Source organism: Peromyscus leucopus, chromosome 15 (assembly GCF_004664715.2).
Source record: "Peromyscus leucopus breed LL Stock chromosome 15, UCI_PerLeu_2.1, whole genome shotgun sequence".
NCBI classification, from domain to species: Eukaryota; Metazoa; Chordata; class Mammalia; order Rodentia; family Cricetidae; genus Peromyscus; species Peromyscus leucopus.
In genome coordinates this window covers 27845816-27873094 of record NC_051076.1, presented here as the reverse complement: position 1 = coordinate 27873094, position 27279 = coordinate 27845816, and the positions used below count along the sequence as shown (strand labels likewise).

Here is a 27279-nt window from a genome sequence, read left to right as displayed (position 1 = left end):
ACGCCCAAATAAACTCTCTTCCGTAAGCTGCCTTGGTCACGGTGTTTTATCACAGCAATGGGAAAATAACTAACACAGGCTGCTTCCTTCTCAAGTCAGCTGATCTTGAGCCAAATTCTCTAAGCGAGATGTGTGTCAGGGCTGAAGCACACAGGCTGCCACGTTCCTCTGCTGTTGCCAGCTTCCCTCTTTCCTGAGCCTGCCCTGGCCTCGAAATAGAGCAGTAGTGGCTGTGATCTGGCTCCCCAGGGGTTCCCAGCTCCATCTGAGTTATATTTATGAAAGGTCATAACCTAAGATCAAGAGTTTCCACTGGAGAGGCCAGAAGGGAGTACTGTAAGGCCCCCGCTGCTCACAACACCCCGTGAACTCTCCCTCACACCCTCCGTTGAAAAGTGCTAGAGGTTCTTCTCCTGCCTCTCCAATCTTTCTAGCCAGTTCTCAAAATAGCCACTGTGGGCACTGCATTTCTGGATTTAGCTGTTTGCGACTTGTTGGGGGTGGGGACAGTTGGACTGTCCCCTCTGTACCATACTCAGTGGCTGTCCTCTGCTTCAAATGCTCTGGGTTGTTTCCTTGAAGGTCGTCAATTTCAGAAGAATCAGGGTGGTCTGGCACATATATAGGCAGGCATCGGACCATCCATATTTCAAGTTCATCTGGTGCTCTTTAAGAAAACCTCTTACAAACACTCGTATCTCCAAATGTTAAGAGCTATAACAGATCTGCCTGTCTCAACCTCTTCTTAGCCACTCATTCGAGGCAGGTGTGGTTCACGAACCTCTCAGGTGGTATTCTCCTGCTTTCTGGTCAGAAATAGTAATGGTCCAGCAAAACCTTTCTTCTCCTTACAGGATCCAACTAGGAGAGCTGACAGAAATCAAGGACTTGGGAATGTTACCTTACCTTGTTATTTATTATCACATAAGTAATACTACTAATCTGTTACTTTTGTATGCACATTAAAAACACTAACATGAGTTACTCTAATAGCTCCATAAAATAGGTATTGTTATTCTCATTTTTTAAACCAGGAAATGAGGTCAAGAGTGGTTAATTTTTTGGCCTAAGGTTATAGAGTTAAGTCACAAGATCATAATTTAAAGCCAGAAAGGCAGTCTAACCTTAGAGTCCAGGCTCTCTTTTGTTTGTTTGTTTGTTTGTTTGTTCTTTGTTTTTTGAGTTGGGGTTTCTCTTGGTAACAGCTCTGACTGTCCTAGAACTCGATTTGTAGACCAGGCTGACCTCGAACTCACAGAGATCCACCTGCCTCTGCCTCCCCGAGTGCTTGGATTCAAGGTGTGTGCCACCACTGCCCAGCTAGAGTCCAGGCCCTTGAACATTATGTTATATGGTATCTAGTTTGACAACTAAAGTGTGCATGTGTGTGCACACACATGCACTCACATTCACCCACATGCACTTATGGGAGAACTCTAATGTGAAGGCCTTGACTCTGCAAGTCACCCCATAGAGCACAGCAATCCCCAGGTAGGATAGAAGATCTCAGGAATGGTGATTTAATTCTATGCCCACAGTTAAGCAGTGGAATCCAAAGTCTAGCTTCTCAATCCACATCCAAAACACCTTCTTCACATGTACTCCCCAGGGAGCCCTGGGGAGCTGGAACCTGCCTGCTCATCTGGTGCAATCTCACATGCTCTGTGAGGACTTCATCCCAGACCATGCGCGCTCACTCCGATTCCTCCTCTGCTTGTTGATCTGACCATCCGCCTTGCTTCCCAATGCTTGCTCTGTGGGCCTCCTGCCACACCAACCCGATCTCCCGGGACTAGTCACAGTCTTCACTCACAGGGCCAGATCCTGGCCCTTCAGAGTCTGAGAATTACATGTGCAAGATCATCCCACTCTTTTCCATAGCGAATGAGTCCCTTGCTTACATCCAAAACTATTACTCCAGTCCTCGCGAGCGTGGAGCTGGGTTCAGCTCGGTGTCATTGCCCACACAGGACTAATTGTTTCACACTTCTCAGTACCAAACACTAATTAGCAGCTGGGAAGCCCATCAGCTCTCGCTTTCCCTAGAGAGCCTTAGTTTCTTTCCTTGCCTACCTTCTCCTTGTACTCCTTCCCTCTACTGTCTCCTCTGGGCCCGATGTATTCCAACAATGTTCCATTCCATCATCTTGGCAGGAGGTGCCGATCCCCCATGAGTATTCTTTTGTTTTCTCTGCAGCTCAAAGTTGTGGACTCTACCCTTCCCATGGGGTGGGGTGGGGTGGGGTGGGATTGAAGACGAAAGGCCTGCTGGGTTAGGGAACTTTTTTCTTTAGGCTTTAAGATGCAGATCGGGACCCTTTTCTCTCTCCAGTATTTCCCTCCAAAAAGTTGTCTACCCTTTTCAGTTCTTCCAGTTGCTGTACAGGAAAACATGCTATACTTGTCGGTCTCCACCTTCCCAGAACTTTCATCAGCATCCAGGTGAGGTCCTGGCCTATCTCAGCTCCCAGTCTCATCCCCACTCTGTTTTCTAGGAATCAGGACAATCGGCTCCTTTTTCTCTCAAACACAAACACCCCCCCTTTTCTCTCTGCCTGCCCCCCCTTTTCTCTCTGCCTGCCCCCCCTTTTCTCTCTGCCTGCCCCCCCCCCTTTGATGTGAATTCCTTTTCCGAGTACCGTTAGAATGAAAAGAAGCAGGGCGGGCCTGGGACCACGGTCTGAGGAACAAATAATATGAAAAGGATAGGGAAGGTCATTACGGTAAGAGAAATAAACCAGACTCAGAAAGACAAATAGCAGGGTTTCTCTCATCTGCAGACTCTAGGTGGGAGGGGGTGGGTGTCTTGGGCACATGAGCAAGACGAAAATAGAAAGGAGACCAAGAGATCTTAAGAAAGAGGAGAAAATGATGGAATACATGGGACATGAAAGCAGAAGGGGAGACTCTGGGGCAGGAAGGAGAGGAGGGATCTTCTTTTCATCAAACAGTAAGGGAACAATTGGACAGTCATTGGCAAAGCCAAACAAAAGAAGCCCACCCCAAACTACACCTTGTACCTCACAGAAAATAACTACAAATAGACACAAAACCTAAACGGTGAAGGCAGAGGCAGGAAGTCTGATGCAAGTTTGAGATCAGCCTGGTCTACACAGCACTGCCGGCCTTCCAGCATTACATAGAAATCTTGTCCCAAAGCTGACCATGGTGGCGCAAGCCCTTTATCCCGGCACACAGGAGGAAGAGGCAGGAGGATCTCTGAGAATTTGAGTCCAGCCTGGTCTACAGGGTGAGTTCTAGGACAGCCAGGGCTGTTCCACAGAGAAATTCTGTCTTGAAAAACCAAAAAGAGAGAAAGAAATCTTGCCTCAATTAAGACAGCAGCAGCTACAATTAAGTGTAAATTTTTAGACAAGCACAGTGGGAAGTTCTTGCAACTTTAGGATACAAAAAAAATTTTCTTAGATACACCAGAAGCAAAACTCATAGAAAAACATTATAAACTGAATTTTTCCTAAGAGAAAAGAGGGACAAGCTACAGGCAGAAAGAAAATATTTACAGATTACATATTCTGATAAAGAACTTGTATTCAGAAACTTTTTTGTTGTTTGGTTTGGGGTTTGTTGATTTTTTAAAATATGGTCTTACACTGTGTAGCTTAGGCTGACCTAGAATTCACTATGTGGCCCTGGCTTATATCAGGCTCATGGCAATCCTCCTTAACCTTTTAAGTGCTGGAATTATAGGCATCATTCACCACAGAACAGGTTTTAAAACAATTTAAAAAAAATGTTTTATTAGCGCTAGAAAGATAACTCAGGGGTTAGGAGCACTTGCTGCTGGAACAGAGGACCAAGTTCAGCTCCCAGAACCCACATGCGGGCTCACAACCATCTGTAACTCAGATGGAGTGCCTCCTGGCTTCCTCAGGCACCAGGCAAGCTCCAGGTTCACTCGCATACACGCAAGCAAAACCCTTCTACACATATGAAAATCAGTCTTAAAGGGGGTGGGGGAGGCTGGAGAGATTGCTCAGTGGTTAGGAGTATTGCAGCTGTGCCTCAGAGCTGCTTTTAATCTCAGCTTTCAGGAGGCAGAGTTAGGCATATCTCTGTGAGTTCGAGGCCAGCCTGGTCTACATAGTGAGTTCCAGGACAATTAGAGATACATAATAGAGCGACCCTTCTTGAAGAAGAAGAGGAGGAGGAGGAAGAGGAAGAGGAAGGGGAAGAAAGAAAAAGAAAAAAAGAGCACTGGCTGCCAATTCCTGGGACAGACACACACACATACACACACATACACACACACACACACACACACACACACACACACACACACACACACACGGAAATTAAAAAAAAAAAAACAAGAACAAAAACAAAACAAAACAAAAAAGATAATTGTGTCCAATTATGGTACAGCATGCCTATAATCTCAGCTCTGGGGAGGCTGAGTTAAGAAGATCATGAGTTCAAAGCCAACATGGGCTATATAATGAAACCCTGTCTTTTTTTTCTTTTCCTTCTTTTTCTTTTCTTTTCTTTCTTTCTTTCTTTTTTTTTTTTTTTTTTTTTTTTTTGAGACAGGGTTTCTCTGTGTAGTTTTGGTGCCTGTCCTGGATCTCGATCTGTAGACCAGGCCGGCCTTGAGCTCACAGAGATCCACCTGGCTCTGCCTCCTGAGTGCTGGGCTCAAAGGCATGCACCACCGTTGCCCCCGCTCGAAACTATGTCTTTTGAAAAAGAAAAGAAATAAAACACAAAAAGAAAAAGAAAAACAAAATCCAAAAATAATTGTATGACTCAGCACTGTCTTGGCAAAGCACCTAAGGACAGTCCATGTAACATCAGCTCGGCTGCTCCATCCCGGCTGCCACTACTGGGGAGCAGGTACCCAGGACTCAGTGTTACACAGGACCAGCTCACCCTGCCCCCTCCCGTTTCTTTTCTTCCTTTGTCCCTTTCCCCTTTAGTGGTGTTACCACAGCAACTGTCCTCGCCAGAAGAGGAAGACAGTGTAGCCCTCCACCCTTTTCCAAGCCCCAAGTAAAAGCAGTTTTGGGAAGGGTCAAGTATCCGGCTTCCTCCGTACTCTTCACACTCCGGGGCACTTTAAAGCGGGATCGCAGATGATTAATGGCAGCAATCATCAGAAGCGAGGATCATTTCATTGTACCTAGGCCAACCGCATGCTGCATCTGCAGGACATGACTTGGGTGCTGTGCAGATGAAAATACAAACTTTGGTGCTGCTGCAATCGCAGAGCTTCAGTGAACTGCCACGGATACCCACAGTTCTGTCTCTGTAGACCAGGGCAGAGAACCTAAAAAGATCTCGAAGCCAAAAAAAAATCTAAATTATGGGCTTCCAAAGAGCCCCACCTTTTGTCTTTGTGTTATCATGAATCTGAGACTTCACAGACTCCACTTTCAGCAAGTAAAGGGGAACACACATTAGTGGATATTTTAAAGGGGGACACGAGTTAGTGGGTATTTTTCCAGGTGGTGAAACCCTCCATGGGGGTGTTTCTATGAATGCTGAAGTGTTCTCCCCCAGCATTAAGTGAAAGTCACTGCTAAAGACCCTTCCAGAAGCCTCTGGAATCCCGTGCCCCTGCACGACCCTGGACTGCTGTTTTTGGAGTACTGTTGGAACTGTTTCAACTCTTCCAGCACAGCTACCAGCTGCAGTCCTCCCAGCTCCAGAAAGACTTGCTCAAGGTCACCCTCAAGGTAACAACAGCAAAAGAACCAGGAACCTTTACTCTCATTTCTTCAGACGCACATTCCTCTCCTGATCCAGAAAATATAGACCAGAAGCCTGACATTTCAGATACCCATTACCTCAAGACGAGACCCTAAACAGCCCCAGTCCCCTGGCTTGGCCCTCTCCCCTCAGACACCCCACCCTGTTTCCTGGAATAGTCCCCTGGTTTGCCCCTCTCCTCTTAGCCACCCCACTGTTCCCTGGAATAGCAGTACCCCCCACTAGATTCAGGGGCAGAATTCCTTGCCCATGCCAGCTCATGGTATGCAGTGAGTCAACAGCCCCTGCCCATTCCTCCCAGCCCGGGCTGCCACAGTTTAATGAGTAGTTATTTGTGGCACTCTGCACACAGCTTGGAGCTGTGCCTTTACCCCATACTGAGGAGCAGGGGATGGGGAGAGAGAGAGTAAAGGCAAACTTCATTTATTACTATAATCTTCAATGTGCATCCCACCCATGGCGCTAACGTTCTAAAATAAACGTATTAATCCCCCCACAGCCTACAAAGCAAACACTCAGCTGGAGGGCTTTGTGTGGGAGGGAGGCAGCACTGGGCACAATAGAATGGTAAATGGCACCTCTTTCCCCTGGGTGGAGGTTGGGGACCAGGTGAGAGAGCCTTCAGGAGTCACCCAGTGGGAAGCAGAAGTCAAGCTTCAGAGTTGATGAGGGTAGCTCACCCCTGTGGTAGCTCACCCCTGTAACATCAGTAGTCAGGAGGCTGAGCCAGGAGGATCTCTGAGTTTGAGGCTAGCCTGAGTCAGTGAGCTCTAGGCCAGCCTGGGCTGTCAATGCAGGAAGGGAGGGAGGGAAAGAGAGAGGGAGGAAGCAAGCTAGGCCTGGGTAAGCCTGATCAGTGAGAAGAAGGTCTGAGTTCATTGTTTGGCTTTTTTGTTGCTGTTTTAGGATGTTATATTGTTTCAGTGTTTTGAGACAGGGTCTCGTGTAGCTCAGGCTAGTTTTGAGCTCTACATACGCTGAACTCCTGGTCTTCTTGCTATCGTCCCCTAAGTACTAGGATTACAGGTACACACCACCACACCTAACCATAAAGTCTAGGCTCCTGGGCATTTATTTAAGGACATTTTGAAGAAATGCAGATTTTGTGCAAAAAAGGAGGAGGGGCGCTGGATGTTTTATTTGTTTACTCTTTCTCATGCTTCCTCATAGTCTCTCCCTCCCTCTCCATAAACTCTCACGTAACACAGCCAGGCCTCCAACTCACTACCTGGGGAGGCCCTCTTCCACCTTCTGATCCCCCTGCCTCTAACTCCTGAGTGCTAGGATTACAGGATCCTGTTTTATGTGGAAGTGGGGAGCAAACCAAGGGTTTTGTCCATACTAGGCAAGCAATCTACCACCTGAGCGACAGCCTTAGCCTTTGTTTGTTAAGTCATTTATTTTTTGATGCAGGATCTCCCTTCACACCTGAGACTGGCCTTGAACTGGCTACACAGCCCAAGGAGCTTCAAACTCATCATCCTCCTACTTCCTTCCTCCTGGATACTGGGATTACAGATGTGTACCATCACCAAGTATTTATGAATGAGCTTCTGATTTAGCTTACAGTGTGTGTGTGTGTTGTGTGTGTGTGTGTGTGTGTGTGTGTTGTGTGTGTGTGTGTGTGTGTATTATGCATGTGGTAGGTATGTGTATACATGTGAGTCTGTGCATGTGGTAGTGGGAGTACAACCTCAAACATCATTCTTCAGGAGCTGCCCACCTACTTTTTTGAGACAGGATCTCCCACTGGCCTCAAGCTGAGCTGACTGGCCAGCAAGGCTCAGGGATCCACTTATGTCTGCCTTCTCAATACTGAGATTACAAGTGCACACCACTGCACAAGCTGTTGCTGGGTTTTTGTTGTTGTTGTTTTGGTTTTTTTGTTTTTGGATTTTTTTCTCATGCTGGTTTTGGGGATGAAATTTGGGTCATAGGCAAACACTTTACTAACTCGGCAATCTCCCCATTACCTCCATCCTTAGCTCATTCTTACAGCTTATTCAAGCCATTTTGAGGACCAGGTATGCACATGGCATCCTGGAATCCCAAGAAGTGTTCATCACTTACCATCCCAGTTAACAATCCTTTCCCCCCTGTCCTGCCTTTCTCCTCCCAAAGCCTGTGTACTCCTTGCTTGGAAGCCAATTTACCAAATGAAGGAAAACTAAACATCCAGAGCTTATTTAGTTGTCAGATATGCCAACTTTACATGGATATGAGCTTTCCCACACCGGATCCTCCAAGGCAAATAGAATTGACAGGGGTGTAGTTATAGTTCAGTGGCAGAGTGCTTATCTAATAGGAAAAATGCCCATCGTCCAAAGAAAGAGGAAATTAAGAGAGCTGCTATTATAGTAGTACATATCAGAAAGAAAAACTCTCCTTCTCATCCCTGATGCTCCACAATGATGGAAAAACTAAGAACCTAGGAAAAGAAAGCCTCCCCCAGAAAGTGGCACTATCTGAGAAGGATCAGGGGGTGTGGCCTTGTTGGAAGAAGATTGTCACTAGGGGTGGGCTTTGAGGTTTCAAAAAGCCAGCAAGGTATGCTCTCTGTCCCTGTCTCTGTCTCTGTCTCTCTGTCTATGGATCAGGATTTAGCTCTTAGTTACTGCTCTAGCATCTGCCTGCATGCCCCCATGCTCTCTGCCATGATGATAATAACCTCTGAAACTGTGAGACCTCAATTAAATGTTTTTCTCTTATAAAAATTGCAATAGAACAGTGAAAAAAGAGAGAAAGAAGAAATTAAGCCTGGCGGTGGTAATGCACACCTTTGATCGCAGCACTTGGGAGGCAGAGGCAGGAGGACCTCTGTGAGTTCAAGGTCAGCCTGGTCTACAAAGTGAGATCCAGGACAGGCACCAAAACTATATAGAGAAACCCTGTCTCAAAAACAAAACAAAACAACAACAACAACAACAACAACAAAAAACCCAACTGGCATAGTGGTACATCCTTATAATTCCAGTACTAGTGAGGTAGAGGCAGGAGGATCAGAAGTTCAAGGTCATCCTTGCTCACACAGTGAATTTGAGGCCAGCCTGGGCTATAGTAGACCTTGTCTCAGGGAGAGAAAACGCTACAGATGGGCATATTGACACATATCTGCCATCTCAATATTTGGGAGTCAAAGGGGATAGAAAGTTCCAGACCAGCCTGAGCTACGTAGTGGGATCCTGCGTCAGACACCGAGGGAAGGGGGTAACAAAAGTAGGAGAATTGCAAGTCCAAGGCAAGTATGGGCAACTTAATCTGAACCTGTCTCAAAATAACATTTAAAAGAGCCAGGGATAGTGGTGAACGCCTGTAATCTTACCATTTGGAAGGTAAAGGCTGTAACACAAGGAGGTCAAGGTACAAGTATATGTCTCCACAAATAAATTAATTAATTACAAATAAAAACTCAAAGGGAAAAGATGGCTTAATGATAAAGTATTTGCTCTGGGCTCAATCTCCAGTACTATAATTTAAAAAAAAAAAAAAAAAAATCTGCCTGTGAGTGAGATTCCTCTGTATTCAATCGAGTGACAAGTTCAAGGAGTCCTGAAGAGAATCCATCTGGACAGACAGCAGCAGTACTGTGCCCCAGTCTCTTAGTACTATACAAACTCAGATAAGACGTGGGGCTCAGGTTCTTCATCTGTAAAATCAGATTGGACCAGATGATCTTTAGAGCTCACCAGCAAATATAAAACTCTATCACTAAAATGTCTTGATAGTTCATGTTGGTGTTATCCTGGTAAAAGCTATACCTGACTTTATACCTTGAAGAATTTTTGCAAAACAAACTTTATTTTTTCTATGATGAACCAGATTTATGAAAAAATGGCTTGGAAATTTAGAGAAGTAGAACATAAAAAAGCGGTAAGCATTCACAGAATCAACACTTTGAAATGAAAGCTGTTGGTTTTTCTTCTTCCCTTTAAGCAGGATTACAATCCTGTCCACTAGTCATTCCCCTCCACAAACAGGCAGGAAAGGTGCATCAGACTCACCCACCACACTCCCTATGGTCACCTTCCCCACAGAAACTTGACATTCCATGAGATTACTGATTGTGGCTGCTATTTGGAAGAATGAGTCATCTTTACACCCCTCCTCCCATCACAAGATGACAAAACCATCAACCTCTTACAAACCAGAAATTCTTATTCAAGCAGCTAAAGCCAACAATCTAAATGGGTGAGCAAAAAAAAAAAAAAAAAAAAAAAAAAAAAGAAGGATGAACAAAGTTGGGAATCAAGTTCTGGTTTCCCTGTTTTGAAATGCAGATTTCCAGAGATAGAAGACGTTCTAGTAATAAGTAGTCAGTCCTATGTTGTATGTCCCACTTAACCATGATAATAATAAACCATTAATGAGGAGGGGGAGAGAGAGAAACTTGAATGGCAAGCTCCCTAACAACGGGTTCATAGAAGAATTAATAGAACTCTGTCACTCTGAATGAATGTCCTCTGTGGGGAAGGAAGGCTGCAGACAAAGACAGATGTACAGCCGGGGAGTGGGGTGGGAAGCAATCCCAAAAGAGAAATATCCGTTTCCATTAGGTAAGAACACCTCAAAAGAACAATGAAGGAGAGAGGGGCAGTTTTAAGTTCTTGCCTAATGATCTAGATGATCTGCCCCTTGTTCTGTCCCCTGACAGCTAAAACTCAGGAGAGGAACTGTGGGGACCGCCACCAGTAATCCGCGACTCCCATTTCAGCAGAGTGACTGCTGGACCGAAGGATTCTTCCAGTTCAGTTTCTCACAGATGAGAAATGCAACATGCAAAGCCCTGCAGTTCTGCTTTATGCAGCCAGCTGGACTGCATGAAAGGGGATTATAGGGAAGAGCCCTAGGGACAGAATGTGTTTCCTCCATCCAAGCTTCACAGGAATGAGGGGAAAGTTATTAGACTCCAGGAGACAGACTGATTCACAGCAATCAAGTCCTGCCTCCAGCTGTGAACACAGACAAGCTGGCGACGAGTCCCCGCACGCAGCTCCTCTGCACAGGAGCATGAAGACACAGGGAAATGCTCTGCTGCAGTACTGAGTGACAGCGAGGAGCCACCGAGGGAAAACAGAGCTAGCAGTCCTGCTCCGCAGCCCCACCAGAACCCCTACACTTTCCATTGCCCTGCCTAGGAGGCCCTCACCTCCACCCATTGCTAGGTTGAAATGTGAATCTCTTAAAGACATCCCAAATCTTCTCATTTCGTGCAGTGGCTCCAAAGCCAGGACATAAGCAGGTGGAGAAAGTGAAACTTACATAAGATTCAGGGCACAGGGCTTTCCTAGCCTGGGCACATCAACTTGAAAGAAGTGATCCACCGGGTAGGGTGAGAGAAGTGAAGCCCTTTGGAGTCTCCCTAGAGCTCCAGCACTCTGGGCAACACTTCCGCTTTTATCATAGTTTTTTACAAGAGGAAGAAAACAGACTGGTTCTTAGCCTTCCGGGAAACAAGAGATCCCCCCTTGGGGCTGTGGTTTAGAAACAGCTGGTCTCTGTGTACACCCAGGTGGCTGCCTCTGGATATTATAAATAATCGTTCCTGAAGCAAGGCTCCGCTCTGTATCAGGAGGCAGCTTGGATGGCTAAATTACTAGCTAGAACCAGTTTTCTCTGACAGCTTAGGAGGCCAGGCAGCCTTACACATAGAGTCCCCCCTGAAGGATCCCACTCTCACTCTGCAGAGCCCCTAATTAAGGCTAGTCAGATTCAGCTGCTGTCTAGAGTGGCCCCAAGCACTTCCCCCCAGCACACACCAGATTGTTCTCCTTACCGTGCGAACAGCATTATCACTCCACTAAATATCAGTTTCAAAGCCCTCTGACTGACTGTCCGACCCAGGGGCCATGTGTATCTCCTCATATGCACAAAGTAACCACGGATCATGTCAGCATAGCCTTCAGATAAACTCCCAGGGGAGATGGCTTGGATTAAAATTGTCAGATTTAGAAGCATGATGGTGTGTGTGTGGGGGGGGGGGTTGAACCTGAGACCTTGGTTGGGGGAGAGCAAAGAGAGCCTCTCTTCTCATGTTAGAGCTAAAAATGACAGAGAAAGTCACTCCTCTGGTTTTTATTATTATTTTCTTTCTGCGAGATTGCCATGGTCACAGGCACGACCAGCTGAGGAACTGGAAGCTCCTTCTTTCCTCTGCAGCCCACCAGACTCGCCAGGTTTTCCAGGATAAACTCAGTGGACATGGCAACCAGGAAAAACACAGCAGCTGGCACTAATTGACTCCCTAGGTGATAACTTTTGGTAGGAGTCAGCAGAACTGCTGAAAATATCCATCTTTCCTATCTAAACTGGGAGCCGGGCCCCAGGGAATTCTCTCTCTGTCTCTCTTTGTGTGTCTCTGTGTCTGTCTCTTTCTCTGTCTGTGTGTGTCTCTCTGCCTCTCTCTCTTCCCCATCTCTCTCTCTTTCTACATCTCTCTCTCTGCCCCCCCTCTTTTTCTCTCTCCTCTCTCTCTCCTTTCAGTATTAGAGATTGAATCCAGAACTTCACTCAAGCTAGGTCAGTGCTCCATCACTAAGAGATCCTTGGAAATTCTTATGCTGGTTTTCTGTAACCGACTAACTTGAAACACACACACACACACACACACACACACACAATAGCTAACCCAGACTCTAGATTGAATGTCTACTCAGAGCCAGGTAGTGTTTAAAGTACTTTGCACATATAATTTAGTCTTTTAGAACAATCAGTATTACCTTCGTTTTACAGATTAAAAAAAGCAGAAGCACAGACCAATTCCGCGATGCTCCTAAGGCCTCAGAGCTAGTAAGTAGCAGAACAAGAGGCTGGCAGAATGCCGAGAAACGGATTGAACACAAAGACGTGCTCACTGGGAAAGGGGCCACATAAGGAAAGCATGGGATGCTACTGTTCATACCAACATCATCTCAGAACGACAATCTTGGCATCATAATATGAGGATGTGCTCCGAGTGTCACAAATTAAGCCACACAATAGGACATGTCTTCTCAAAGTCTTACCATGGACAGTGTTCTTTGAACTGAGTCAACCAATTAAAGGACTGGGTTGGCTCCGGGGAACACCATGGAACCTGTCCGAAGACTTCCATGTAACAGGCACTGAAGATGGAGGTCTACTCTGGAAGGGACCATCTCCCCAGGGCTTGGACTTGCTTCTACCACAGTGCTCACGGAAGGCAGGACAGGTACCCGCAACGTTCCTCACTGAATGAGTAAAAAGTGCCACCTGAACGGGGGTTAGGTGGCCAGGGATGCTGCTGCCTATGGAGAACAACACAAGGCTAGAGATGGCTGGGCAGAACCGAAGTGAGGGCAGTAAGGAAAGCCATGGTAACCTCGGAGCAGCAAGATAGATGCGGAGGACCAGCATCCCAAGAGACAGCTTATCACCCCCGAGAACTCAGTTCCTGCCTACAGCTGATTCCAGTCACCCCCTCCCCAAAGCGCTATCGACCGTTGGCAGGCTAAAAACACCCCCTTTCCAGTAGCTTCAGAGAGCCGGAGGCTGTTCTAGAGGGGCAGTGGCGTCCACCCAGAGAGTACACCTCGCCTCCCGGGGACCTGGAGCCGCAGCCTCCTCCCCGCCGCAGCCCTGGCCCGGAGCGAGAGCACGGGAGAAGGGGGGGCGAGCGGCACGGCTCACCTCGCTCATCCCGGCGGCCGGACGGGGCGTGGCAGGCGCAGGTGAGGCGAGGGGTCCTCCGGGGATGCGTGGACTGTGGCCGGGAGTTGCGGGGCTCCGGGGCAGGCGCCCTAGCGGGCTCGGAGGAGAAAGTGCGTGCCTCGAGCCGCTGCTTCGTGCTGCCCTGGGCGCTGGGGCTGAAGCTCTGCTCGGGGGGGACCACTTCTGACCAGGTCCTGTCAGCAGCTCCGCGCGCCCTGACCAGCCCCATCTTTTATAGTAAGCTCGGGTCCCCGCCTCCAGCCCAACCAATAGAAACTCTGCCTACCGCAGACTGACAGCTCCTTGAACCCAGTGGTGGCAGGCTCAGGAATCTGCTGCATTTCCAAACTAGGGTAAGACAGACAGGGAGAGCGGGAAGGAGGGGGAGACCGTCGGGGGATGAGAAGACAGAAAACGAAGTAGGCAAGCAGTGAAGGAGAGAGAAGTAGTAAGTGGTATCCGGAGGAACTGAACTCTGGTCCTGTGGAAGAACAGCAAATGCTCTTGAGTCTTGTGCTATCTCTCTAACCCCTATTTTAGGGGGGGAAATAGGGAGGAAGAAAATAACAGAGCACAGGTAAATGCATGAACCTTCCGATAACTTTAGTTAATGTAGTTCTGTTTAATCTATATGGTTTCCATCCCTTTAAGGAAATTCTTTACATTCTCATGCCTGTGATACTTGTTGGCATTGTAAATTCTCTTCCTGTTTCAGTCAGCCAAACCTAGATACTTTGAGCTTTCACAGATACATTCTTTGGTTGATACCGTCACGGCCTGTTAAAACTCTAACTGCCCTTGTCTCAACCATGCAGTGGTTTGGTCTCTTCTCAACAACCAAGTTCAAATAAGACCTCAAATAGTTTTTGTTTTGTTTTGTTTTGTTTTGTTTTCTATCTTGACTTTCTGTACTTACACATTTCCCCTGGAAATAAGATCCACCTGAGTTCCTCTGATTCTGTCTCTAACAGGAATCTTGTTACCTCAGTTACTAAAGTTCTAACTAGGCTAGCTCCTACTCAGTACAGCCTACTCCTCTGGAATCTTTCTAATGAACAATTAATTAGCACTAAAAGGGTTGCCTAGCACTGAAAGGGAAGCAGACCTCAATTCTTAAGCTGCTATGAAAATATTCTAATGAGAATTCAGCCTCTAGGCTAGGGATCAGCAAGTGTCCCAGGTAACAATCAAATTAATAAATGTTTTGCCTTTAAGGGACATATGTCCTCTTTGCTGAGACAGCTCCTATTATGCTTGAATACAGGCACAAACAATTACGTCAACAACCAGGTTTGGCTGTGGCTGACATAAATGTATTTGTGACCATTGAAGTTTGAATTTCATATAAATTTCATGAGCTACAAAATTTCTTCAAGTTTTAGTGGAAGAGCTGGAAAGATGGCTCGGCAGATGGCTGACTTGCTGACCTTCCAGAGGAGCTGAGGACAGTTCCCAGAACCACATGTAACAGCTCCCAGCTGTCTGTAACTCCAGCTCCAGGGTATCCGGAACCCTCTTCTGGCCTCCACAGACACTGCACACACATGACAACATGGCATATACTCACACATACACTAAATACATTTTAGTGTTAAAAACATTCTTGGCCAGGGGGTAGGGGTGGTAGGGGGTGGGGGGTGGGGTGCATGCCTTTGATCCAGCACTCGGGAGGCAGAGTCAGGTGGATCTCTGTGAGTTCAAGGCCAGCTTAGTCTACAGAGTGAGATCCAGGACAGGCACCAAAACTATACAGAGGAACCCTGTCTCAAAAAAACAAAAAACAAACAAACAAAGCTAAACTCCCAAAGAAGCTAACTATACCACATAATAGGAAACAATGATCTGATTTTTTTTCAGTTTTGTTTTTTTTTTTTTTTTTTTTTTTTTTGAGACAGGGTTTCTCTGTGTGGCTTTGGAACCTTTCCTGGAACTCATTCTGTAGCCCAGGCTGGCCTCGAACTCACAGAGATCCACCTGCCACTGCCTCCCAAGTGCTGGGATTAAAGGCATGCACCACCACCGCCCAGCTCAGGTATTTCATTTTTAAAAAGATTCATTTTTACTGAACAGTCCAATTAAAAAATGGGCTAAAGAGCTAAACAGAGAATTCACAAAACAAGAATCACAAATGGCTGAAAGACATTTAAAGAAATGCTCAACATCCTTAATCATCAAAGAAATGCAAATCAAAACGACTCTGAGATACCACCTTACACCTGTCAGAATGGCTACGATCAAAAACACCAATGACAACCAATGTTGGAGAGGATGTGGAGCAAAGGGAACACTCCTCCACTGTTGGTGGGAATGTAAACTTGTACAACCACTGTGGAAATCAGTATGGTGGTTTCTCAGAAAATTAGGAATCAAAATACCTCAAGACCCAGCCATCCCACTCTTGGGCATATACCCAAGGAATGCTGATTCATACCATAAAGACACATGCTCAGCTATGTTCATAGCAGCACTATTTGTAATAGTCAGAACCTGGAAACAACCTAGATGCCCATCAACGGAAGAATGGATTAAAAAAATGTGATACATAATACACAATGGAGTACTACTCAGCAGAGAAAAACAATGAAAGCATGAAATTTGCAGGCAAATGGATGGAACTAGAAAAAATCATCCTGAGTGAGGTAACCCAAACCCAGAAAGACAGTCATGGTATGTACTCACTCATAAAGAACAATCAGACCACAACCCATAGAACCATGGAGGCTATATATATATATATAGCATGGAGGTCCTTAGGACGACTGTGGCTTATAATAAATTTCGATTTTACTCAATTATTGAAAAAAATAGCCAAATGAATGGAAACACATGAACTATGAACCAAAGGCTGAGGGGCCCCCAGCTGGATCAGGCCCTCTGAATAGGTGAGACAGTTGATTGGCTTGATCAGTTTGGGAGGCAACTAGGCAGTGGGACCAAGTCCTGTGCTCATTGCATGAGTTAGCTGTTTGAAACCTGGAGCTTATGCAGGGACACTTGGCTCAGTCTGGGAGGAGGGGACTGGACCTGCCTGGATTGAGTCTACCAGGTTGATCGCAGTCCTCGGGGGAGGATTTGCCCTGGAGGAGGTGGGAATGGGGGATGGGCTGGGGGTAAGGGGAGGGTGTGGGAGGGGGGAGAACAGGGGAACCCGTGGCTGATATGTAGAACTGAATGGACTTGTAAAATAAAATTAAATAAATAAATAAATAAATAAATAAATAAACAAAAAACAATAATAACAACAACAACAAAGATTTATTTTTGCTGGGTATGGTGATGCACACCTTTAATTCCAGCACTTGGGAGGCAGAGGCAGGTGGATTTCTGTGAGTTTGAGGCTAGCCTGGTCTACATATCAAGTTCCAGAACAGCCACAACTACACAATAGAGAGACCCTCTTAAAAAAAAAACCCACAAAACAACAGCAACAAAAATAAATTGTTTCTTAATGTGTGTAAATGTTTCCCTGCATATATGTATATGCACTGTATATGTGCCTGGTACCCAAGGTGTAGCGGTAACGCCCGCATTACCGATAACCGTTCACCATGTCCGAGCGAAGGGCTGCGGATTAAAAAATAGAGACAAAAGACAGCGGGTCATCCGTACGATTGGATGTCGAATGCCGTTTATTGAAAGAGGGAAGAAACCTTAAATACGTACAGGCTTACAGCACAAATGGAGGGACCCCCGGAGGGCAGAAGTTCGCTGTCAATGGTCTACATTCCAGACTCAATGTTCTACATATTACATCTAAGTAGTTAACGCCCAAAATGCAGGATACACAACAAGGAACTTCCCTTAAGCATTCAGAAGGGTGGATACCGGCAGGGAATCTGAATAGGGAGGACATCTGATCAAGGTCAAGCAAGCAAGGCCGCAGCCACTCCCAGTCGGGGGCCAGGGCCCATGGCGCCCACACCAAGGAACCCAGAAGAGGGTGTTAGTCCTATGGAACGGGAGCCACAGGTGGTTGTGAGCCTCCATGTGGGTGCTGGGAACTGAACTTAGGTCCTCTGCCAGAGCAGCAAGTGCTCTTAACCAACCCTCTAGCAGTGATATTTTTAATAATTTATTTATTTTTATTTTATCTGCATTGGTGTTTTGTCTGCATGTATGTCTGTGTGAGGGTGTCAGGTCCCCCAGAACTGGAGTTACAGACAGTTGTGAGCAACCACATGATTGCTTGGAATTGAACCCAGGTCCTCTGGAAGAGCAATCACTGCTCTAAACCACTGAGCCATCTCTCCAGCCCTATCTTATTTCTTTTTTAAAATTATTTTTATTTTGTTTTATGTGTATAAGTGTTTTTTTCTGTGCACCATATGTGTGCCTGGTGCCCACTGAAGCCAGAAGAGGGCATTGGATCCCTGAGACTGGAGTTATAGACAGTTATGAACCACCATGTGAGTGCTGAGAATTGAACCTGGGTCCTCTGGAAGCGCATCTAATACTCTTAATTGCTGAGCCGTCTCTCCAGCCCATGATTTATTTTACTTTTAATTATGTGTATGTGTGTGTCTGGAGAGGAAACAATACATGTAAGTGCAGGTTCTGATAGAGGCCAGAAGAGGGCATTAAATTACCTGACGCTGGAGTTAAGATTAGTTGTAAGCCATCCTGATGTGGATACTGGGAGCCAAACTCTGGTCTTCTGCAAGAGCAGTCCATGCTCTTAACTCCTGAGCCGTGTCTCCAGCCCCAGTAAAACCATTCTTACTTGTGGTAAGCTATATTTGGCTCATAAATCAATCCTTGACATAGATGATTCATATGATAATATAAATATGCCGAAGTGTGCTATAATAGTAAGTCATATAATGATAAATACTAATATGTCAAAGAAGAAAGACATTAGTTAGGACCAAAAATGTCAAAAGTTTCCTGGAGAAAGTAAAAATGAAGTTGGACCTTAAAGGAAGGAAAGACTATAGACAAATGGAAGAAGGACATCTGGGTGATAACAAGAATACAATCAAGGTAGATATGGAAAAGTACAATTGAAGATCTATGGAAGGGTCTTGAATATCAGAGGAATTTTTTAACTTAGCCCCCGTACACATAGCATTGCTATGGCCGATAAAATGGCTCAGCAGTGAAAAGTGCTGGCCACATAAAGCCTGATGACATGAGTTTGCTCCCTGGAACCTGTTTAGGTCGAAGGGGAGAACGGACCTCACAAAGCTGTCCTCTGACCTCCACACATGTGTCATGCCATGAGTTCCTCCCATCGTACACACAACAATAATAAATAAAATAAATAAGCAAACAGCATTTGTAGATTATTTTTACAGAGAAAACGGTTTTATAAGAGAAACACTAACAACAAGAAGGCCGTGATAGGAACCCTGCAGCTGTACAAAGTATAAAAGTCTAGAAGACAGGAACAGGAGAAAAAGGACAGCATCAAGAAACAGACAACACTCGGTGGTGGTGGCACATCCCTTTAATCCCAGCACTCGGGAGGCAGAGCCAGGCAGATCTCTGTGAGTTCCAGGCCAGCCTGGTCTACAGAGTGAGATCCAGGAGAGGCTCCAAAACTACACAGAGAAACCCTGTCTCTAAAAAAACAAAACAAAACAAAAAAGAAACAGACAACAGGCTGGGTGGTGGTGGCACACGCCTTTAATCCCAGCACTCAGGAGGCACCCACTCTGTGGGTTCTGGGCCAGCCTGGTATACAGAGTGAGTTCCAGGACATCCAGGGCTGTTACACCGAGAAACCCTGTCTCAAATAATCAAAAGAAAAGAGTTCCAGGAACAGAGAGGAGGAGGTAGAAATAAGGATCATCAGTTATAGGCTAACTGATGGGCTAGACAATTCTTTTTCAAAAAACAAAAATCCTCATGCAGTCTAGACTTTATAGTCTAATAGGAAAGATAGTAGCATGCAACAGAAAGGCATATTGTTTTAAGCGCTGTGGTAGAAGTCTAGGGAAGTGTGGAGTCCCATAAAAGGAATAAAAGTAATTGAAATTGCTGGGTGTGGTGGTTCTGGCACAGGCCTTTGACCTCAACATTTAGGAGGCACAGGCAGGCAAATGTCTAAGAGTTCAAGGCCAGACAGGGCTACATAGTGAGACCTTGTCTCCAAAGAATTGGGGCGGGGGAAGAGAAGGGAGAGACAGACAGACAGACAGACAGACAACAGAGACAGAGAAATTTAACTTGAGAAAGCACCAGAAATGTTAATCCCAGCACTCGGGAGGCAGAGCCAGGCGGATCTCTGTGAGTTCGAGGCCAGCCTGGGCTACCAAGCGAGTTCCAGGAAAGGCACAAAGCTACACAGGGACCCTGTCTCGAAAAAACCAAAAAAAAAAAAAGAATAGCAATTTTAGTTGTTGGGTTTTTGTTTTGTTTTTTGATGTAGAGTCTTTCTGTGTAGCCCTGGCTGTCCTGGAACTCAGACATGACAGGCATAGAATTCGTAGGAATCCACCTGCCTCTGCCTCCCAAGTGCTGGCAAAAATAGCAATTAAAAAAAAAAGTTAAAAGCCAAGTGTTTCAGGGCATACCTTTAATTGCAGTCTTAGGAAGCTGAAGCAGGCAGTGCTCTACAAGTTCAAGGTCAACCTGGTCTACATTTCAAGCTCCAGACCAGCCAAGGATACACAGTGAGACCCTGTCTCAAAAAACAAGCAAACAAACAAATAGCAAGATTCTGTGGAACTGGTTACAGATTCTGGAGATCTTCACATGCTAAGATGAGGATAAATAAAATAGAGCTGATAAAGGTACTTTGCAAACTGTTATCTTAAGCTGTTAGATATTTTCGATTCTGACTTGTGCCTTGTGAATAGATGGATTAGAGGAGAACATAGAAGGTGAGAGGAAGCAGAGTTGAGACTGGGCATGAGTAGAGAATACTCACAGTTGCTCTCAGAGTTTTGGGGAAAGAAACACCTTTGAAAGGGAAGAAAACAGAGCTGTTAGAATATAGGGAGGTGGGGCTGGAGGTGGGGCTCAGTGGCAGGGTGCTTCTCTGGTCCTTTAATCCCCAGCACTGGGGAAGGATGAAGAAAGAATAATCCTGTAGAGGTTATGGGAAGAAAAGTGTCACAGAAGACAATGTCTATCAGAGGTTCAAAAGCAAGAGAGATATGGATAGGGAAAACATAAGAGAAAGCCCACTGAATTCAAGAGACTATTAGAGATCACTGGTGAATTGAAAAAAAAAAAAAAAGATTAAAATCAGATTATAAAACCCCAATGAAAGGAGCCCTTCCTGCTCAGGGTGTTTGTGCCAGTATGTGGGAGGTCAAACAGAATGAAGCAGGCCCAGACTGGAAAGTTGGCTCAATGGACACCTGAGTAAGGTCAGCCAATATCAAATGCAAACACGGAAGGTAGGAACACGGTGTAGCAACAGTTCAGAAGTCAGAAAGGAGCCGGAATCAGCATGAGAGACTAATGGGCATCTGGCCAGAGAGTCGGAACAACAAAGGATAAGCAGGTCTGAAAGGCAGCAGCTAAAAGGAAAATAGGAATGCGTCCAGATGATACATTGGGACGCCAGTGTAGCAAAGTGCCCTACACAGACAAGATATCCATCAAACATTTAGTGAAAGAATGAGTGCATTCACTCAATACATGCTGAATGAATGGATAACACAAATCATGGCACGTGGAAAAAGCGTAAGTTTAGAATGAGACTGTATTTTATTTTGCATTACTTTATGTGTATCAGTGTTTTCCCTTCATCTGTGTATGCATACTATGTGTGTTGCCTGGTACTCTCTGGTGTCAGAAAGGGGGCATTGGGTCCTTTGGAACTGGAGTTACAGGTGGTTGTAAGCCAACGTGTAGGTGCTGGGAACAGAACCTAGGTCCTCTGCAAAGGTAACAAGTGTTCTTAACTACTAAGCCATCTCTTCAGCCCCTGGAATGAGACTTTAATTCATATCTTAGTCAAATTTTCCGCCCATAAACATTTCTATGTGCCTGGGGTACTTAAGCCTCTGTATGTCCCACCCCCAGGTGTCATGGTTTGTGCTCAGTTTTGTTTTTGTTTGTTTGTTTGTTTTTTGATACAGAGTTTCTCTGTATAACATCCCTGGCTGTCTTAGAACTCACTTTGTAGACCAGCCTGGCCTCGAACACACAGAGATACGCCTGCCTCTGCCTCCCAAGTGGTACGACTAAAGGCATGCACCACCACCGTCTGGTTCATGGTTCATGCTTGTAATCCTAGCATTTGGGGGGCAAGGCAAGAAGATTGCCATGAATTTGAGGTCAGCCTGGACTACAAAGCAAGACACCATCTCAAAACACAAGCATCATAATTAAAAGCCTCTGTGAATCAAAAAATAAAAGATGCAGACTTCAGTCTGGCTTAGTGGTTCATGGATGTGATCACAGTACTCAGAAGGCTTAGGTGGGCTATGTAGTGATAAATCTCAAAAAGAAAAGGAAAGATGGCTCAGTAGTTAAGAGCATTTCTGCTCTTCCAAAAGACCTGGGTTTGATTCCCAGCACCCACAACTGTCTAGACAATGCCTTCATCTGACATCCATAGGTATCAGGCATGTAAGTGATATACAGACATATATATAGGCAAAACACCCATACACATAAAATAAAACTTGAAAATGAAGGGGAAAAAAAAGAAACAAAAAAAGCAGTTCTTGGGCTGGAGAGATGGCTCAGTGGTTAAGATCACAAAGTATTCTTGCAGAGGACCCAAGTTTTGATTCCCAACACCCAAATCTGGCAGGTCACAACTGCTTGTAACTCCAGCTTCAGGAGATCTGATACCTTTCTGGTCTCCTATACGTAATCACACACACACACACATACAATGAATAATAATTAAATTTTTTAAGAAAATGTTTTTTAAAGCTCTATTTTTAAAAAGCAGTTCTTGCCATATGGCAATGGCATACATCTTTAATCCTAGCACTAGGGAGGTAGAGGCAGGCAGATCTCTATGAGTTCAAGTCCAGCCTGGTCTACAGAGTGAGATCCAGGACAGCCAGGGCTACATGGAGAAACCCTGTCTTGAAAAACAAAACCAAAAAAAAAAAAAAAAGAAAGAAAGAAAGAAAGAAAAGAAAAAGAAAAAGAAAAAAATGGCAGTTCTTTAATCTGGCAACTTACAATTGATTGATAGTCAGAGCCTACAATTGTTCTTCAGTTAGTGCTGTGACAAATTTGCGTGCAGATATAACTTATAGGCCCCTAGAGGTGATCTGCTATACCGAAGGCTGAAGGGCCAGGGGGACCAAGGGAGAAGGGTTTGAAAGTGGCAGGTGGGGGGCGGGTATATGAGGTGATTCCAGCTGAGTAAAACAACAAGGGCAGATGTCAGAGGTAAGTGAGCACAGCCTGTTCAGGGCACTCTAAATGTTTAAGCACATCGAGAGCCAAGTGTGATGTACCAGGTCAAGGCAGGGAAGGGACGGAATAGAAGAGGCCAGAGCGATAAATAGAGGCCAGATCACAAAGGACTTTGTGTTACATGCTAAAGAGATTGGATTTTTTTTTTCCCCCTGAAGGTGATGGAAATCAAATGAAGAATTTTAAGCAGGGGAGAGACATGATCAAATTTGCATTTTAGAAATAGCAACCATGGAGGATGGGTTCTCGGAGATGAGACTAAGAGCAGGGAGAATAATTTAGTAGGCTACTGCAGTGGGGAGTGAAAAATGATGAGAGCCTGAACTCAGCGAAGAGGTAGTGGGCATTTAGAGGTCAGGGCACAGCAATGACAAATCATGACTTCTGGTCAATTTTAGGGAGAGAAAAGAGGCCAGGTGACTCCAGCTTCCAGTTTAGCATCTGGGAGAAGGTGGAAATGGAAGAGTAAAGAAGGAAGACAATACAGGAATGAACGCATACAGACCCTTTCCATGTTTTAAGCATTGTGCAAAGAATATTACATATTACTTTATTCTTTACGACAAAGTTGTCTGGTAGTTCCCCAACCCCAGGTAAAAGGAATAAGAATTCAGAAAGCAGGGCTGGGGGTTTAGCTCAGTGGTAGAGTGATTGCCTAGCAAGTGCAAGGCCCTGGGTTCAGTCCTCAGCTCTGAAAAAAAAAAATAGAATTCAGAAAGCTTAACATTTAGTTCTCAGCCAGCACAGGTGCTTTTCAGATCCTGGCCGGAGGTAGGTCTATAGGGAGAGGGTGAACACATCAAGTAACTGAAAGCCTACTTTCCATGGGTGCCAATGATCTATGGAGAAGATTCCACTCTTGATCTGCTCCACAGAACCAAAGGCTGGAGAAGCTGCTCTGAACACAGAAAAGTAAGCTCAGAGAAGTTTGTTTCCAAGGCAGCCCTGTCTCAAAGAAGTACAAGATATCCTATATGTTGTGCTACATATCTATAATCTCAGCACACAGGAGGCAAAGGCCAGAGGAAAGGCAGTTTAGTGCCAGCCTCAGCTACATAGTACATTCCAGACAAGCTGAGGCTACATGAGACCCTGTCTCAGACAACAGAAGTACAAGGTAGACTTCTCCAAGAACAAGGCTCAGTATAATTTCTAGACCCCAGTGAATGAACAGCCCTAGGCTCAAATGTTTTTCCTCCATTTGACCTCTCCCTAAGCATCCTGTGCTGTCTTAGTCAGTGTTCTATTGCTGTGAAGAGACACCATGCCACAGCAACTCTTTTTTTTTTTTTTTTTGGTTTTTCGAGACAGGGTTTCTCTGTGTAGCTTTGTGCCTTTCCTGGGACTCACTTGGTAGTCCAGGCTGGCCTCGAACTCACAGAGATCCACCTGGCTCTGCCTCCTGAGTGCTGGGATTAAAGGCATGCGTACTGCCTGGCGCCACAGCAACTCTTATAAAGGAAAGCATTTAGTTGGGGCTAGTTTATAGTTTCAGAGATGCTGTGGAACAATCCTTTTCTACATGATGAATATGTATTACTCTCATTGGTTAATAAAAAGCTGACAGGAGAGTAGCTGGGCAGGAAGTTAGGCTGGAAAGCCAAACTGAGAATAATGGGAAGAAGGAGGGCACTGTCGGGAGAGATGCCAGCCAGCTGCCCAGGAAGCAAGAAATGCTAGAGGACAGGTAAAGCCATGAGCCACATGGCAATACATAGATTAATAGAAATGGATTAAATTAAATGTAAGAGTTAGCTAGTAACTCTTGGCTGAGAATTTGTAATTTATATAAGCCTCTGAGTGATTATTTGAGACTAGGCAGTTGGAACAGGAAACATTTGAGTACACAGGGGTTTAGGGTTGGGATAATCATTTTGTACACTGTATAAAGATGTGTCTCTGTTCTACCTCACCTGCCTAAGGCACCTTCTGATTGGTTCAATAAAGAGCTAAATGGCCAATAGCTAGGTAGGAGAGGATAGGTGGGACTTCCAGGCAGAGAAAGGAACTCAGGAGAAGAATCTAAGGCAAGAGATTCACCAGCCAAATGTAGAGGAAGTTGGACGCATGGTACTGAGGATAGGTAAGGAGCCACATGGCAGAACATAGATTAATATAAACAGACTAATTTAGGTTTTAAGAGCTAGTTGGGAACAAGCCTAAGCTAAGGCCAAGCTTTCATAATTAATAAGGAGTCTCTATGTCATTATTTGGGAGCTGGCAGTCCAAAGAAAGTCAATCCCACAGTTTAGTCCATTATCAACATAGCAGGAAGCATGGTGGCATACAGGCAGACATGATGCTGGAGAAGTAGTTGAGAGTTCTACATTCAGATCTGGAGAAAGCAGGAAGAGAAAGATGCTGGGCCTGGCTTGAGCTTTTGAAACTCCAAAGCCCACCCCCTAGTATCACACTTCCTCCAACAAAGCCACACCTACTTCAACAAGGCCACACCTCCTAATCCCTCTTAAGTAGTGCCACTACCTAGTGACCACTCATTTAAATATATGAGTCTATGGAGGCCATTCCTGTTCAAACCACCACAGGTGCCAACCTAGAAGTTTTCTTTTCCAATTCTGTAGTAAATTCAGCATGACAGTATCTGATTCCCAGGGCCCATTGATCTGGGTCTTAAATGTGTTAAACAATCAATAAAATGACAAAAACACTAATTCATCTATTAAGAGCTAAAGAGCCAGGGTCAGAACTTGAACTTAAGTTCTTAAAGTTTTGTTGCAGAATATTTGTTTAACTATGTAAAGATGTGTTGCATTTGTTTATGTTGTGGAATATTTGTTTAACTATGTAAAGATGTGTTGCTATTTCACCTTGCCTGACTAATTCACGTACCTGACTGGTCTAATAAAAAGCTGAATGGAGAATAGCAAGGCAGGAGGTGTAGGTAGGACTTGTGGGCAGGGAGAATAAAAAAGAGGAGAAATTTAGGCTCAAAGGAGAAAGAAAATGAGATGACAGTGAGACACCAGAGGACAGACAGACATGGAGGAAGCAGGAAAGTAGGACTTACAGAGTGAAAGAAGGTAAAAAGCCCCAAGGCAAAACATAGATGAAGAGAAACAAGTTAAATTAAGTTAAAAGAACTAGTGGGACAGGCATAAGATAAGGCCAAGCATTCATAATTAATAATAAGTCTATCTTTATTTGGAAGCTAGTTGGCAGCCCAAGGAAAATTCCAACTACAGGATTTCTTCTTTCTTTCTTTCTTTCTTTCTCTCTTTCTTTCTTTTTTTTTAAGGTATGGTCTCATTATGTAGCCTCCGTTGTCCTGGGACTCACTGTGATTGAAGAAAAAAAGAAAGCGAGGAGAAAAGGGTTTTGCTTCAGCTTACACTTTACAGTCTATCATTAGGGAAACCCAGGGTGGATGTGATGTGACCAGTTGCTGAAGTCCCTGCCTTGCCTTCCCTGAAACAATGAATTGTAACCTGAAATTTTATGCTGCTTTGTTGCCAGGGTGTCTTATCACAGCAGCAGAAAGGAGCTAGAATAACTCCATAATTAAATTCCTTTGTAATAGGATCTCTCTCCTTCATTCCTCCTCCTCACGGTGTCTAACCACAGAACAGGCACTTGATAGCAGGTTGCTGAAATGTATTGTCACTGGAGAAGGGGATCAGGGACCAAATAGAGGACATTAGTCCTTCCCCTGTAGTCTCTTTGCCCCTCGGTACTACCGTCCCCCAATCAGCCATGCTAGACACCCAGAGTCATCATTAACTTCTCTTCCTCTTTTTCAACCCAGTGATTTCATTTCCTGTGTATATTTTGACACTCCCTCTTCCCAAATGTCCTACCTCTGTTTTAGAGTAGGCTTAATCTCTCGCCTGCATTATGGCAATAGCTTGCTGATCTCCACTTCCAGGCTTCCACTCTCACATCTACCTGTCAACCAGTCACCAAAGTGAGCTACCCAGAATACAGACCTGGCCATATCTTTCCCAGCTCACTCTTTAATTTTTCTTACATTGCTTTATTTGTGTGTATGCATGTTTACCATAGGACATGTGTAGAAGTCAGAGGACAACTAGCAGAAGACGGTTCCCTCCTTCTGTCATGAGGGTCCCTGGGATTGAACTCTGATCATCAGGCTTAGAGCATCAGTCACCTTGAATGCGGAGCCATCTCTCCAGTCTCTGATAAACCAGCTGCAGTACTATACTCCTGTCATCCCAGAACTGAGAAGGCTGAGGGAGCAAAACTGCAAGAATTCCAGCCTGGCCTACATAGCAAGAGCCGAGACCTGTATTGTAAAAGAATAAATAAATAAAGCTCCCCAATGGATTCAAACTGCTTAATCCGACACATGAGATGTCCCAGTCTGGCCTGCCAAATCTCAGCCTCATATCGCTTCTCTCAAGCCCTTGGTCCCTTCTCACTCTCAGCAAAAGTCCTATGCTAAGCAAGAAGCCTGTTCACGGCTCTACCAGGCCTACCTTTGTGTTTCTGGCTTCTTGAACATCTCGGTTGGGCTCTCTGCTTGGATTTGTTTTAATTTTCTCCTTGCTAATTCTTCATTGTCTTTTAAAGATC

General features: G+C 45.1%; 1 protein-coding gene and 1 long non-coding RNA gene across 3 annotated transcripts in view; one reads left to right on the top strand and one right to left on the bottom strand.

Moving 5' to 3' along the window:
- The window catches only part of Pcp4l1 (Purkinje cell protein 4 like 1), a 42170-nt gene that overhangs the window by 7971 nt on the left and 6920 nt on the right, over window positions 1-27279 (bottom strand). Inside the window, exon 1 of one of the 2 annotated variants that reach the window (XM_037211274.1) lies at window positions 12729-12753. The exons of the other annotated variant lie outside the window; for it this stretch is intronic. Within the exon in view, the coding sequence (XP_037067169.1) occupies window positions 12729-12731 (3 nt within the window). The 5' untranslated portion in view covers window positions 12732-12753. Of the gene's footprint in view, window positions 1-12728; window positions 12754-27279 lie in introns of those variants that run through there. 2 annotated transcript variants of the gene reach the window in all.
- LOC114685407 lies at window positions 20869-27044 on the top strand. Its single transcript, XR_003733465.2, has 2 exons — window positions 20869-21027; window positions 26749-27044. It is a non-coding gene; the product is annotated as an uncharacterized LOC114685407 (long non-coding RNA).